The 14,794-nt window shown below is 38.3% G+C and overlaps 1 protein-coding gene across 3 annotated transcripts in view; it reads left to right on the top strand.

Moving 5' to 3' along the window:
* The window catches only part of xpo1b (exportin 1 (CRM1 homolog, yeast) b), an 18,142-nt gene extending 5,553 nt beyond the window's left edge, over positions 1-12,589 (top strand). For 2 of the 3 annotated variants that reach the window (XM_016522239.1, XM_016522240.1), the window contains exons 4-25: positions 2,055-2,127; positions 2,992-3,053; positions 3,142-3,186; positions 3,370-3,551; positions 3,664-3,712; positions 4,673-4,792; positions 5,016-5,144; positions 5,238-5,396; positions 5,494-5,691; positions 5,769-5,907; positions 5,991-6,172; positions 6,247-6,403; positions 6,666-6,829; positions 7,144-7,278; positions 7,377-7,560; positions 8,039-8,145; positions 8,797-8,991; positions 9,129-9,297; positions 9,390-9,524; positions 9,981-10,140; positions 10,684-10,780; positions 11,169-12,589. In XM_016522239.1, the coding sequence (XP_016377725.1) occupies positions 2,055-2,127; positions 2,992-3,053; positions 3,142-3,186; positions 3,370-3,551; positions 3,664-3,712; positions 4,673-4,792; positions 5,016-5,144; positions 5,238-5,396; positions 5,494-5,691; positions 5,769-5,907; positions 5,991-6,172; positions 6,247-6,403; positions 6,666-6,829; positions 7,144-7,278; positions 7,377-7,560; positions 8,039-8,145; positions 8,797-8,991; positions 9,129-9,297; positions 9,390-9,524; positions 9,981-10,140; positions 10,684-10,780; positions 11,169-11,315 (2,988 nt within the window). In that variant the 3' untranslated portion in view covers positions 11,316-12,589. Of the gene's footprint in view, positions 1-2,054; positions 2,128-2,991; positions 3,054-3,141; positions 3,187-3,369; positions 3,552-3,663; positions 3,713-4,672; positions 4,793-5,015; positions 5,145-5,237; positions 5,397-5,493; positions 5,692-5,768; positions 5,908-5,990; positions 6,173-6,246; positions 6,404-6,665; positions 6,830-7,143; positions 7,279-7,376; positions 7,561-8,038; positions 8,146-8,796; positions 8,992-9,128; positions 9,298-9,389; positions 9,525-9,980; positions 10,141-10,425; positions 10,502-10,683; positions 10,781-11,168 lie in introns of those variants that run through there. The other variant, XM_016522241.1, reaches the window with a different exon arrangement.
* Positions 12,590-14,794: the final 2,205 nt, after the last annotated feature.

Raw genomic sequence — 14,794 nt, forward strand, 5'->3', positions numbered from 1 at the left:
ACTACACAGAGCCGTAGTTCACTGACAATTAGGCAATATCGCGTTCATAATCGCAGATGAATCGCATTCGATTATGAACGCGATATCGCCTAGCTTGTCAGTGAACTACGGCTCTGTGTATTAAATGCCGCACCATCTGAAAGCAGGTGATGGCGATTTACTACCAATCACGGAACCGGCTTTACTGACGAGATGCGCATGACAATCGCATGTGATTAATTGCACAGCCCTAATATCAACGTAGTGTATTTGTTCACTTTGTAGTGTGTAGACTGAATGTAAATCATTTATTATTATTTGGGATGAATTGTCTTCCTCAGTGTGTTAACAGACTTCCTCAAAGTACTGCTGACCCAGTTTGCCGTCTGCTTGCCTTTTACGATTGCTCTTAACCCTCTGGTCAATACTAATTGAGTTGGTTTATCAACAGTATCTGTAATATCAAAATGATAATGGGCCAAAAGTGAGGGCTCTAGAAGAACAGACAGGAAAATATACAGAGCAGGTAAATTATTTGAATTTGTCTAAATTCATCAAGCAAAATACAGAAAGAGCGCATTAAAACGCTTGTGAACATTTGGCTTTTTGCTTAATTTATTTACAGCCTTTTTGTAGGAGAAAAAGCAAACAAAAGACAATTAATTTAAGTTGTTCATATTTGATATTAATCACAATGTTCCATTATGTTGATTGCTTGTAATAGGACGAAAAGGGGTGTGTCTTCCTGTGCACCTTGACACAGCTAGGCTTTGGCGGCAGGCCTCCACAAGGTCTACCTTTTCATTCCCTTACTCTCAATTCTGCTGTGCCTCCATTCACACTGCACATGCCTCATATGGAGCTCAGAGACGGCAGGGAGATAGGCAGACAGTTTACCCCCTTTTTTAACCTCAGTTATGGATAGTAACAGTTATTTCCACTGTAGGGATCATCAGTGTCTCTGTGTGCTGTGATTCCCTTTTTTTACCCCAAGCATTTCTCCTCTACACTAGCCTACCCTATTTTCCTGTCTCGATCGTACACCAAGAAATATTGCAACATCACATATGAGCTATAAAGACTTGATGCCTTGCGTAGTGTTGCAATGTTTTTCTGTCTTGCCTTTATTTATTTATAAAAAAAATTAAATGTGTTAATCTATGAAAAATCAAAGGTGAAAGGATCCTGGTGATTTTTTACAGGGTTAAATGTGTCCTTATGCAAGTAACCTACTTCTCCAGGCCTCACCTTTAATATCCTCACTCAGTATGTGACCTGTATTCCCTGTTTTACTTTAACACATTAACTTTTAGCATCACATTTTTCCTCTTTTCTCATTAATCCCTACAGTTGAAATGCTGTTAATCCAAATAATACTAGTGACCATAACAAGAACACTAATGCACCATGAATACCCTTTTAAAAGCAGTATATAAAACATCTTAAGGCAGTCTATAGAACCAATCCTGTGGCTGGTCTTGCTGTTCCTGAGACCCACACCAGTTACTGGTGGAAACAGTAGTGTCACATAAAGACAGAAAGGGGTGTGGTCTTTATTTGACCAACAGGAAAACATCACTGATGATTAAAGCCTTGAGAGTGGCTATTGACTCTTAAAAGAATCCTTCGGTTTGGTTTGTTTTCATACACAGTTGTTGCGTCGCTCCCCCAAGCTGCTTGCTTTGTTGTGGCCAGGCACAGAATCAAACCATTAGCTGTTTGCCATTAATGTCTCATTTCCTGTCTTTCACATTCTGGTGTGACATGGCCAGAAACAGCAAAACTTCTACAGAATCCCATACAAACATTGTGTAGAGTTTTGATGGGGGATTATGGATTTATTATAATTTTTTTGGTTCTCTTTTTGAGTTTATAATAAAATTCTTACTGAAGTCAAATCTGCATGTTTTTTTTTCAATCTGAATTCATTTGGAATAAACCAAAGAATGTGTGAAAATATATTAGGCAGTCAAAGTTAAGAGCAATTTTTTTTGTTGTGTAACGGTACAGCTCTGGTAGATTGGCTGGTCAATGTTTGGATCATTAACTCTTGATTTGTTCTCTTGGCATTACAGTACTATGCTCTGCAGATTCTGGAAACAGTTATTAAAACAAGATGGAAGATTCTGCCCAGAAACCAGTGTGAAGGTAAGACTAACTCACAAGAATTCCCCTCACCACATTGAGATGAACAAGTAATTCATAGCTCAGTCTAAATCAATTCTTAAGTTATAAGCAGCTCAAAGGCTGGATTTGGACATGCAGTGAAGGGATCATTGAAATGTAGAAGCAAACATTTCACTCTGCGATGGACTTGACTCTACAAAACATTTCTAGCAGGCCAACACATTCATTAGAATCAAGTGTGCAATTGCCAAGTTGAGCTGAATTCCCCTTTTAAAAATGCATGGAAGGTCGTCTGCTCAGCTTAGTGTTCATCTGTTTAGGAAAAAAAAAAAACAGAATCTGTTTTCTGAAAGATCGCATGACATGAAAAACATGATGTAAGCTTTTATAATTGCTAATAAATCAACACTTCCTGTGCCGTACAGCTTAACCAATATTGATGTCTCAACAACATCCAAAACATGTCTCTATATGAGCTGTCAGTCTGCACCCAGCCAAATGAATAAGCGAGGTATTATTTAAAGAAAATAATGCAAATAGTATGGTATAACATTAATTTCATAATTTAATTTTAATTTCTCAGGTTCAAATATTTTTATTAAAATTTGTTAAATTAAGCAGTATTTGATATTCAGTCGACAGACATTTCATTGCATCATTCACTTTAAAACATTTAACACTTACATTTTAATTTCAAGTTGTGTTTTTGTTTCTTTGAATGTGAAAAAGGCAGCCAATCTTTAATATGCTGATGCAGATCTGCAGATGAACAGACAGTAACAATTCCTCTGAGACGAGCTGCTTTCATCCAGATGGGGAGCTCATGGGGTTTTATGCTGCCTTACTGTATGCATTGAGGCTCTTCACGGCTCTGCTTTATTTCAGGCATTAAAAAGTATGTCGTGGGCCTCATTATCAAGACATCATCAGATGCAGCCAATGTTGAGGTCAGTGAACTTGCACTTATTTTGTTTACCGTCTTCCTGTGGTTTCTGTCCGGCTGTCTGTTTTATGCTATACTCTGCCTCTTTTCAGAAAGAGAAAGTGTATATTGGAAAACTCAACATGATATTAGTACAGGTGAGGTTTGTTTGACTGTTTTTTTCTTAGTAGATTAGAGATTCATAGCCACAGGTTTACAAATAGCAGTAAATGTCACAAAACATGATGTGTGTGTGTGTGTGTATTTGATGACTGCAATGAAAGTGTCTGTTACCTTTCTTCAGGTTTGTGTAATATGTTACTTGCTGTTTTTGTGTTTAGATCCTGAAGCAGGAGTGGCCGAAACACTGGCCCACATTTATCAGTGACATTGTTGGAGCGAGCCGCACCAGTGAGAGCCTTTGCCAGAACAATATGATCATTCTCAAGCTCCTCAGTGAGGAGGTGTTTGACTTCTCCAGTGGCCAGATGACACAAGTGAAAGCCAAACACTTGAAGGACAGGTATGATGGCATTAAAAGAGAATTAATTTATGGTTGAGAATGAGGTAGTATGTACATTATTTGTTCTTGTTAATTAATCCGTATTGTTTTGTGATCTGGTTTCCATCTGCAGCATGTGCAATGAGTTCTCCCAGATATTCCAGTTGTGCCAGTTTGTGATGGTATGTGTTGTTTTCATACATAAACACCTATATTCTAAATGTTCTTGTTAAGGCACTGATTCTCAAAGTGTTGTTCCACTAGTGGTACGCAGGCTTTCTCTAGTGGTACGCAGAGGAATCACTGAATTAAATATAAATTAGGCCGTGTGTCCAGCAAAGCATTTTTTCCCGAGGCTAGCAAATTTGTTCAATTGTTTTAAATGGGAGCCCGCGTTTTTTAAAACGCCAGGAGCGTGCCGAGCGCTGAATGTCTTTATTACGCTGAGCGCTCAGGCTTTTTTTTTCTCTGCACTGCGAGTTGAAGAATGTTCAACTTTGGGTAAAATGCAGCGCTCATCACTGTTGCTCAATCACAGTGGAGGAGGGGCGGGACTAATATGACCAACCGTCACACCCTGCTTGTACTATGACTGAACAACAGTATAGAATTTAATATTTTTTTGTCTCCGAATATTTATGTCCTTACCAGATGTAATTGCTGGACTACCATAATATTATGAAAAATAATGCTTAGAAAAACATTTCATTTTATTTACCTGGATGTAAGCACAGTGCAGTGTTAATGTTCAAATTGTATTTACAATGTTTAAAGTGGCTGACAATAATAAATATTCTTATTAGGAATAAAACTGCCCCGTTTTTTTTAACTGCATAACTGTAGCTGAATAGTAAGGCCTACTACACTACTGTATTTTAATGTTGGTCATTATGGTGGTACTTGGAGAGCCAAATATTTTCTGAGGTGATACTTGGTGTAAAAAGTTTGAGAACCAGAGACTAAGATGTACAGAGACTTTCTCTCTTAAACATACACACACTTACTCAATACATATTCCAGCTGGTCTAGTTTGTGACTGAATGATTAACTTCAAATGCTGATTTGTATACACAACAATCCATATGTTAATGACTGAGTTTTACTGGCCTAAAGTTTTTTTTTTCTTTCCATACAATTCTCAGGAAAATTCCCAGAATGCCCCACTTGTGCATGCTACATTAGAGACTCTGCTGAGGTTTCTCAACTGGATTCCCTTGGGCTATATCTTTGAAACTAAACTCATCAGTACTCTGGTGTACAAGGTAATGTATCTTGAGATTTTCCTACTCTTAGAGACTTAGTGAAAACTACGAATCTAGTAGAATGCTTTTGCTTTTTGTTTCAGATAGTAGTGTAATAAATGGATTTATACAATGAAATAGTACGGTTACATAGTCGTGCAATAACAACTGCAAAGATTTTATTTCACACTTACAAAGCAGTGGCTAATTGTTGGCCCCTCCCCTCTGTTGGGTTGATCTGTAGTTTTTGAATGTGCCGATGTTTCGCAACGTGACTCTGAAGTGCTTGACTGAGATAGCAGGAGTCAGTGTCAGCCAGTACGAGGAGCAGTTCGTCAGTCTCTTCACTCTGACCATGATGCAGCTCAAACAGGTAACCTCCTCTCTAGTGCAGATCAAAGTACAATTCCTATATACCAGTTGCTTTTGGGCCAGTCTGATGTTCTTTCTAATTTGTGTGTTGAAGATGCTTCCTTTGAACACCAACATTCGATTGGCGTATGCAAATGGTAAAGATGATGAGCAAAACTTCATTCAGAACCTCAGCCTGTTCCTCTGCACCTTCCTCAAAGAGCACGGACAGCTGATAGAAAAGAGACTGAACCTCAGAGAGACGCTTATGGAGGTACACACACTCGCGGACTAAACTTCAGATAGTTATGGAGAATCAGCCTCAGTCATTGATGCTATTGTGTTAAGGCCCTGTTTGTTTCTCTGTTTAGGCTCTACATTACATGTTGCTAGTGTCAGAGGTGGAGGAGACCGAGATCTTTAAGATCTGTTTGGAGTACTGGAACCACCTAGCAGCTGAGCTTTACAGAGAGAGTCCTTTCTCAACATCCACTTCTCCTCTCCTCTCAGGGAGCCAACACTTCGATGTACCTCCCCGCAGACAACTCTACCTGCCTGTGCTGTCTAAGGTTGGCTCACAAACATAATACTCAAGAAGAAATGACAATTTAAGAACTATAAGGATGTTTGTGTTATTGACCTGCAGGTGCGTTTGTTGATGGTGAGCCGCATGGCCAAGCCAGAGGAAGTGCTGGTGGTGGAGAATGATCAGGGCGAGGTGGTTCGAGAGTTCATGAAGGATACAGACTCCATTAACCTCTACAAGAACATGAGGGAGACTCTTGGTGAGAGCTCTGCTCCTTTATATTATGAATGCAGAGGTTTTGGACACTAAACTGTGTTTATCATCATATTTCTCTCTCTGCAGTCTATCTTACCCATCTGGACTATGCCGATACCGAGCGTATTATGACAGAAAAGCTTCATAATCAGGTGAACGGTACTGAGTGGTCCTGGAAGAACCTGAACACATTGTGCTGGGCCATTGGTTCCATCAGTGGAGCCATGCATGAAGAGGATGAGAAGCGGTTCCTTGTCACTGTCATTAAGGTGCAGAAATCTTACAATGCAAAGTCTTATAATGTAATATTAGAACTATAATAATGTGTCCATGTGATCTACAGGACCTGCTGGGTCTATGTGAGCAGAAGAGAGGCAAGGATAACAAGGCCATCATTGCCTCCAACATCATGTACATAGTGGGCCAGTATCCACGGTTCCTACGTGCACACTGGAAATTCCTGAAGACTGTTGTCAACAAATTGTTTGAGTTCATGCATGGTGAGTCGCAAAGTCTTTGAGCCTTAGAATAGAATCAGGGATTTGCATCTGTGTACAGCTGTGATATCTTTGGATCGATCTTTAAATAGAAGCCGATTTGATGTCACATTTGATTACACATAGACAGCATTGCTGCATTTTAGTCATTTATGGAGCAGCTCGGTTATAATATATACATTTGAGCTTCTAATTTTAGCTTGATTATAAAATAACTGATGTAATCATGTTCTCTTAGAAGTATTTTACTGTTCTTTCTTCGTAGAAACCCATGATGGAGTGCAAGACATGGCGTGTGACACCTTCATTAAGATTGCTCAGAAGTGCAGGAGGCATTTTGTGCAGGTGCAGGTGGGAGAGGTGATGCCCTTCATTGATGAGATCCTCAACAACATCAACACCATCATCTGTGACCTCCAGCCCCAGCAGGTACCAAATAACCCCATTCATCTCAGTTAGCCTGCTCCGTGTGTCATTGTGACACATTGTGCTTTAGAAATACCGTGGGTACGGAAAGTATTCAGACCCCCTTAAATTTTTCACTCTTTGTTATATTGCAGCCATTTGCTAAAATCATTTAAGTTAATTTTTTTTCCTCATTAATGTACACACAGCACCCCATATTGACAGAAAAACACAGAATTGTTGACATTTTTGCAAATTTAAGGGGGTCTGAATACTTTCCGTACCCACTGTATATCTTTTGAGGAGATGTTGCAGTGACCATTTGTGTGCGTTCTCAGGTGCATACATTTTACGAAGCTGTCGGCTATATGATTGGAGCGCAGACCGACCAGGCTGTACAGGAACACCTGATAGAGAAGTACATGTTGTTGCCTAACCAGGTGTGGGACAGCATCATTCAGCAGGCCACCAAGGTGTGTTATTTATTCATTTAGAAACGGCAAATTTTGTTCATTTAAACTTTAACCCATTTTTAAGACTTCCTTAAATGGATGCTTTTATCCTGCTGTAGAATGTGGACATCCTGAAGGACCCGGAGACAGTGAAGCAGTTGGGCAGCATCCTGAAGACCAACGTCAGAGCATGTAAAGCCGTGGGACACCCTTTTGTTATTCAGCTGGGCCGGATCTACCTGGACATGCTAAATGTATACAAGTGCCTCAGTGAAAACATCTCTGCTGCCATCCAAACTAACGGTGTGTGTTTTTCTTTAGGCAATGAAGTCATTCTCTGTACGTTTCAGAGTTTATCATCACAGATGGGCATATGTTTTAGACAAATAGTTTAATTCCAGAATTACCTTATCCATGTGTATATTAGGTGTGTATTTGCATCTCTGTTGGTTTTCTCAGAGTGACAAATCCGCATTAAACTGAAGTGAGTTTGATTACACAAACTCACTCAGCTGGAAGACAAAAGGATGCTGTAGAGCTTAGCGCCATGTGCGTATGTGAACAGCAGTCCATTACAGGACTGCCTGGGCAGCTATATATAGCACTGCATCTAGAACAGAATGAGTGACGTTTAACTAAATAGTTGCCCAAAGAAAACTCTTAATGAGAAAGTCTGACTTTCTCTGAACACTTCAATGTATTGCTTAAACATTATATAATTGACTGCACTCAAGAACTGTCAAGTCTGTTTATTTGATTTGTGGTTGTCTGTTTTATATAGGTGAGATGGTGACAAAGCAGCCTCTCATCAGGAGCATGCGCACAGTAAAGAGAGAGACTCTAAAGCTGATCTCAGGCTGGGTCAGCCGCTCCAATGACCCACAGATGGTGAGACACAAATCACAGATTTATTAAAGCAAAGTCTCTGTACTTAAAGTACAAAAGAAAATCAAGCTGTTAAATGTATAGTTGACATTAAATACTTTTGAGAAGTTGACATCTTGCATGATGCTTATTTTTAAATAACTTTAATATTTTTAACAGCATTTAGTATTTTTTACGTTATTTGAAAAATTTATTTTACAATTATTACAATTTAAAACTTGTGCATACAGCATATTTTTACTTTTAAATCTTTGTCACAGAACATCTAAAGTTAACTAGTGACAGCAAGAAAAATTGATTAGAAATTGTGACAGGATAAGTAACATGATCCAAAATATTCACTTGTACATTGCTTATACATTCATCTAATTTTGAAACTGAAATCTCGATTTTGAGACATTATGCAACAACTACCCACAAGCAACTCATTACGTCTCATCTGGGAAGCAAGTGCAGCTCAAGGCTTTCGGGTTTCAAGCCTTTGTGTTTGTTAGATCCAGTATTTGTGTCTCTGTGCAGATAATTCTGTTAAACCTGCTTCAGATCTGTCAGTCTGGACCTGTTCAGATTAGTGCTGTCTTTACACAACACACACTTATCCACTCATCCTTTAAGCCTGTCTGCCCATGTGTGTGTATTTTGTTCGTACTCCAGGTGGGGGAGAACTTTGTTCCTCCGCTGTTGGATGCTGTGCTCATTGATTACCAGCGCAATGTCCCAGCGGCAAGAGAACCCGAAGTGCTTAGTACCATGGCAACAATCGTAAACAAACTGGGTGGACACATTACTGGAGAGATCCCACAGATATTTGATGCAGTGTTTGAGTGCACATTAAACATGATCAACAAAGTAAGCTGCCCTTATCTCTCAACATTCTGTGATACATTTTTGATATTCCATTGTCATTTATTATTAAAACCAGATTCTGTGTGTTTGTTCTATCGAAGAGTCTTTTGAAATGTTTAATATTTTTTATTTTTTTTAAGGATTTTGAAGAGTACCCAGAACACCGGACACATTTCTTCTACCTGCTGCAGGCGGTGAACTCTCACTGTTTCCCAGCATTCTTGGCAATCCCACCAGCCCAGTTTAAGCTTGTGCTTGACTCTATTATATGGGCTTTTAAACACACTATGAGAAATGTGGCAGACACCGGTGAGAACACAAATGCATTTATCGCAGCGATATTCACCTTAATCATTTATCAAAACATGCATACAACAACTACCATGAAAAATGTCATGCAGGCCTTCAGATTCTCTACACGCTGCTGCAGAACGTGGCTCAGGAAGAAGCGGCAGCGCAGAGCTTCTATCAGACATACTTCTGTGACATCCTACAACACATCTTTTCTGTCGTCACGGATACATCACATACTGCTGGTCAGTTCTGGCCACCCTCTTCTCTTTCTTGTTCTTAAAGACTCTTTTTGTTTTTTTTTCTGAACACTGTGTAACCATGTAGTAATCGTGAGAAATAAGACTTTATTTTGATAAATTATTTTAAATTGATTTTAATTTCTAAAACAAATTTTTATAATTTTATTGTAATATATTTAAATTTTTGGTTACACTTTATTTTAAAGTGTCCTTGTTACAGTGTAATTATGCATTTCAGTACTTGCATGTAATTATGCATAATTCATTGTTATTATAATAGTAAGTACATGTAACATCTGTAACAAGGACACCTTAAAATAAAGTGTTACCTAATTTTTTTATAACATTAAAATCCATTTATTTGTTTGTGACTTTATTGAATATCATTAAATTTGTAAATGCGTCTTTTCCTGTTTGTTCAACCTCTTCATATTTTGCATCTGCATATTTTTCTTGCAGGTTTGACTATGCATGCTTCTATTCTGGCGTACATGTTTAACCTTGTTGAGGAAGGAAAAATCAGTGCAGCTCTAAACCCCTCAAGCCCAGTCAACAACCAAGTTTTTATTCAGGAGTATGTGGCCAACTTGCTCAAATCAGCTTTTCCACACTTACAAGAGTGAGTATGCCACAGTGCACCTAAACCAATTCTTTACTAGAGCTAGTGCATTCCAGAGACTGCATCTGTCCAGTCTTTGAGCTTTGGAGATACATGAATACATGAAAATGTCACAATCACATCGGCTTTATATCTTTAATATAAACGTCACTTGTATGGTTTGATATTTTGTTGTATAATTTAATAACAAGTGTAACTTACACTTTCCAAAAACACTGGGAGCTTTTTATGTTCTTGTATGTTTTAACACAAGGACTTTTATTTTTACTTTTTATTTTATTTAAGAACATGCAGGTCAAGAACATGTCTCAAGTGCCTATAAATACACCAATTGCAGTTGGTGTGATGATTATTGCATTCGGTTGAGTATTACACAACATATCTCTTATATAAGCTTGTTCTCTTAGTAGACATCTTGCTCTCAGATTAATTAAAAAGGTTTTTGTTCCACAGTGACAGTCTTTTTGAAATAGTTAGGACTGTTTATGTCTGGTTTTATTAATGTTTCCTGTCTGACTATGTTTGTTCTCTTTCTCTTTGTAGTGCCCAGGTCAAAGTATTTGTGACTGGCCTGTTCAGTTTAAACCAAGACATCCCAGCATTCAAAGAACACTTGAGGGATTTTCTTGTACAGATCAAGGTGAGCTGCAAGGCGTCTGTCCTACTATGACAAGGACACTGAGAGCCATAATAATAGTTAATAGTATAATAACGGAACAAAATGTTGTCTTTGCCATATGCAAATATTTTGATATCAGTAGTAATAGTGTTTATGCAGTTGAGAGTGTGTACATAGAGAAAATAGAGAATGTGTGAGAGAGAGTGTGTGCTGTCCCTTTGATCTTTAAGGGATTGTGAAGTATGGTGTAACTATTGGTCATCTGCAGTGCACGAGAACAGAAGGTGTGTGTGAGATGGAGAGAGAGTGATTATAGCATTAGATTATGGCAGAGATGACAGTGCCCTGGCAGAGCGGTCAGTGCAAGCAGAACGCACAAATGCTCACATGTTTCTCTGTGTACCTGTAGGAATTTGCGGGTGAGGACACCTCTGATCTATTCCTGGAGGAGAGGGAGGCGTCGCTGCGTCAGGCCCAGGAAGAGAAGCACAAGCTGCAGATGTCCGTGCCTGGCATCCTCAACCCTCACGAAATACCCGAGGAGATGTGCGACTGAATTCGCATGCAAACTCACAGCACACACACTGCGCTGACTCCTAAACACACTAAACACACGACTAAAGCGGTGTTGTGGATGCTCTTCTGTGGGTTTTCTCTTAAGTGTGTGTGTGAGTACTTTAGGCTCTTCCTGCAAGGAGGCGATTTCCGCACTTGGCTGTCTCTTGACCAAAACAATGCCAATATGTAAAAGATACTGTCACCCAGTGGCCCTATTTGCATAGTACGCGTTTCATACAGACACTTTTACGTATTACCTTTCCATTGTTAACTGCTTATGTTTGGTCACTGTAATCCGAACGTGCATGAAGTGTCACATCTGTACAATTAACTCACTTGTGCTCGCTTTTTTTTTTTTTTCGTTACCCCTCTCCCCTTCTATTTCCTCGTCTCCTTCCACACATCATGTATTTGTTCATGTATATTATATTTAAAGACCAGAGTGCAGTTTGTGTTTGCAGAGAGCTGTATGTGTTTTGGCAGTGGGTAGATGGTACCTAGTGTGGGCCAATGAGCGACTCATCTGGTCCAGCCAATGAGAATGTCAACGAATGTCTGTTGGGTGAGGAGCCAGAAGTGGTTCGGGACTAAAGTAGCTCTCAGCAGAATGTGAAGCGGATCGCTGAGTTGAACGGTCTGATCGATGCTGCTGTGGTTGTGAGTGGTGTTTCGAAACAAAACTCCATTTACTTTTTCTACACAGGAGTGTTCAGCAGCCCCTCTACATGTTTATATCAGCATCACTGTACAGCTTCTTTACTACCATGGGAACATGCGGATGTTTCGTCCTGTTTTGTTGTGTGCGTGTGTTGTCGCTAAGCCGACATCAGGTTTTTTGTTTTCCTCAATGAGGATGGTTGCTCCTTTTGTGAGCTTTCATTAAATTGAAGTTTAAAAAAACAGTGGTTGAAATATTTATGGGTTCTTGTAGGCTACACCTTTATAACTGCTCATGTTAACTCACTCGGAGACTGCTTTGGAGTTTTCGAATTGTACTAATTTACGTTGTTTACCATGCAGTAGTGCTGCAGGACACTACTTAAAGCAAAATAAATCTGTTTACATTTAATTTAGTATTTTTGCATTTTTCATTTTTATCTTTTAAGTCCTGTCCAAATAAAATGCAAGTTTAATTCTGAGAAAAATAAACATAAATGCCAAAATTCTCATTAGGAAGAAGAATGTACCAATTCAAATACTGATTATCGATGGTGAATTTCCCCTTTACTATGTGTTGCATTTGTTGTGAAACTTTTTGAACTGATTAAAGTTGGAAGAATTTTTATAATTCTGTCTGATTTCTCTTGGGGGTTTTTTTCCCCTTCTTTTGGGTAAATTCATAATTGGAGATTAGAAGTACAGGGATAGTTCATCCAAAAATGACATTTGTCATTTACTCACCCTCATTTGTACTTTCTTCTGTGGAAGACACAAAAACATATTTTTGTCTATACAATTAAAGCCAGTTGGGTTTTCGTTTGGACCATGGCACTCATGGTCATGGTTTTCATAAAATTTTGTTTTATTATTATTATTTTATATGCTATTGTGATAATATTTTGAATTAGCTTTTTTTATATTTGTAGTAATTTTGCTATGTCCTTTTGTCATTTTCTTGTATTTTTATATACCTTTTTTTATATCACATTTAGTCATTTTAGTGTTTTCAGTGTATTTCAATTACAAGTTTTTATATAGTATTAGATAATAACACTGTTACTCAAAAGAAAGTCATCTGGGCTTGGAATGACATGAGGGTGAGTAAATTATGACAGAATTTTAATGTTTGAGTGAACTATCCCTTTAGGCCTAACACTACATTAGGTTGGTAAAGAGAATATTGTATACCATATCAGCTCAGAAACAAGCAGCTGGAATCAAACTAGCTGATCATCACGAACCCTGCCCTAATGCTTCTCCAAGGCCGTGGTTAAAGCTAGACCCGTCGTCCTGTTTGAATAGATGTGTGAGAGGGATGTGACTGGCATGGAAGGGCAGTGCTGAGTTACTCCTCTGGTGCATTTTCCTCGAATAGTTCTACTCTAATATGCACATCCCAAGAAATGCATCTCCTTTTGTGTTCTTGCGAGTGATCCATATGCAGATGCAGGCCTCATCTGACATGCCTTGACAGTTGTTTGTTTTTGCCAGTGCCACATCCAGCACAGCTCTGGAGATATGATTCAACAAAGTCTCTGGAATTCCCAGGGAACGTGTTTGGGTCTAGTACTTTAAGAAAACACCCAAGTGAAGTTCTGAAACCCTCTGGATTACGCTGAAGTTGTAGAACTCTGAAAATTCTATAACTTTGGGTTGGAAGTTTTAAACTCTAGTTCCTGTGAGCTTGTGTGACAAGTTAGTTGCCAGCAGTAAAATTCATTCCTCTGGAAAGATGAGCTCTCTCTCCCCTGACCCACTTTGCAACTGGAATCCGGTCCGGTGGGTTCCAGTAGAACCTCTTCCAGAAATGCTGTTCAGGGGTCAATCCAGTCCACCCCCTACTCATTTAAACTGGTAGTTTAGTGTTAAACAAAACCGGTTTAGCATTTTACTTCTGAAAGTATGCATTTTTAGAATTTGAAATACGTGGTGTTTTTTGTATATACAGTCTTGAGTTTTGATGTCCATTAAAAATACTAATAAAAAATACATGTTATTGACATCTGCAGCACTATATTCATTGAGTGAGATTTTATTTAATAGTCCAGAGAAAGGGGCATGTTTTACATAATCTAATTTATATGAATGTTATACAATTATACAAAAGAAAAGAGATAAATGATTCTTTCTTCGTAGTCACAACATGAGAAAAAAGCCTGTATTGGCTCTTGTTCATAGCGTTGTAAAGCCTATACTGCCATCTATAGGTGTGATTTGCACTATTTAGCGCGCGAGTTGCATGTAAAGCAGTGGTATTCAACCTTTTTGATTCCAAGGCCGAGGCGCCATTGTCTAGTAACAACACAATAATTACATTTCAGAATACTTTAGAGTTCCCACTCTTTTTAACCAACGAATTTACATATTTCCCCCCAGTCATTCATGATTTAATGAATAATGAATATGGATTAAGGATAAGGATTTATTTATTTTACTTGCAAATTCTACCTGATAAAATATTTTAGAGCTTGTAATAACTAGAAAAATGTATATTCTTGATAAAAATGCCAATAGAGTTTTAAGATTGTATTAATTTACACAAAGTTAGCTATTTTTATTATTTTTAGTTATAGTTTATTTCAATGTTTGTTTTGTCTCATTTTAAATTATTTTAAGAACCACTGAATAAAGGATATTAATTTTCATATTTTTTTCCACCTAAAGTAGAAGTATATTGGATTATACTTATATCCAATAATAATGATTATACCTTTATAAAATTGTAACAGATTGTGAGAAAGCCCTAGCCACACCCCCTAGTGGCACGTAGCGCAGTTAGGAGTGGACAAAGGTAAGCACTCAACAACACAGAGTTGT

Source organism: Sinocyclocheilus rhinocerous, unplaced genomic scaffold (genome assembly GCF_001515625.1).
Source record: "Sinocyclocheilus rhinocerous isolate Xijiao unplaced genomic scaffold, SAMN03320098_v1.1 scaffold749, whole genome shotgun sequence".
Taxonomy (NCBI): Eukaryota; Metazoa; Chordata; class Actinopteri; order Cypriniformes; family Cyprinidae; genus Sinocyclocheilus; species Sinocyclocheilus rhinocerous.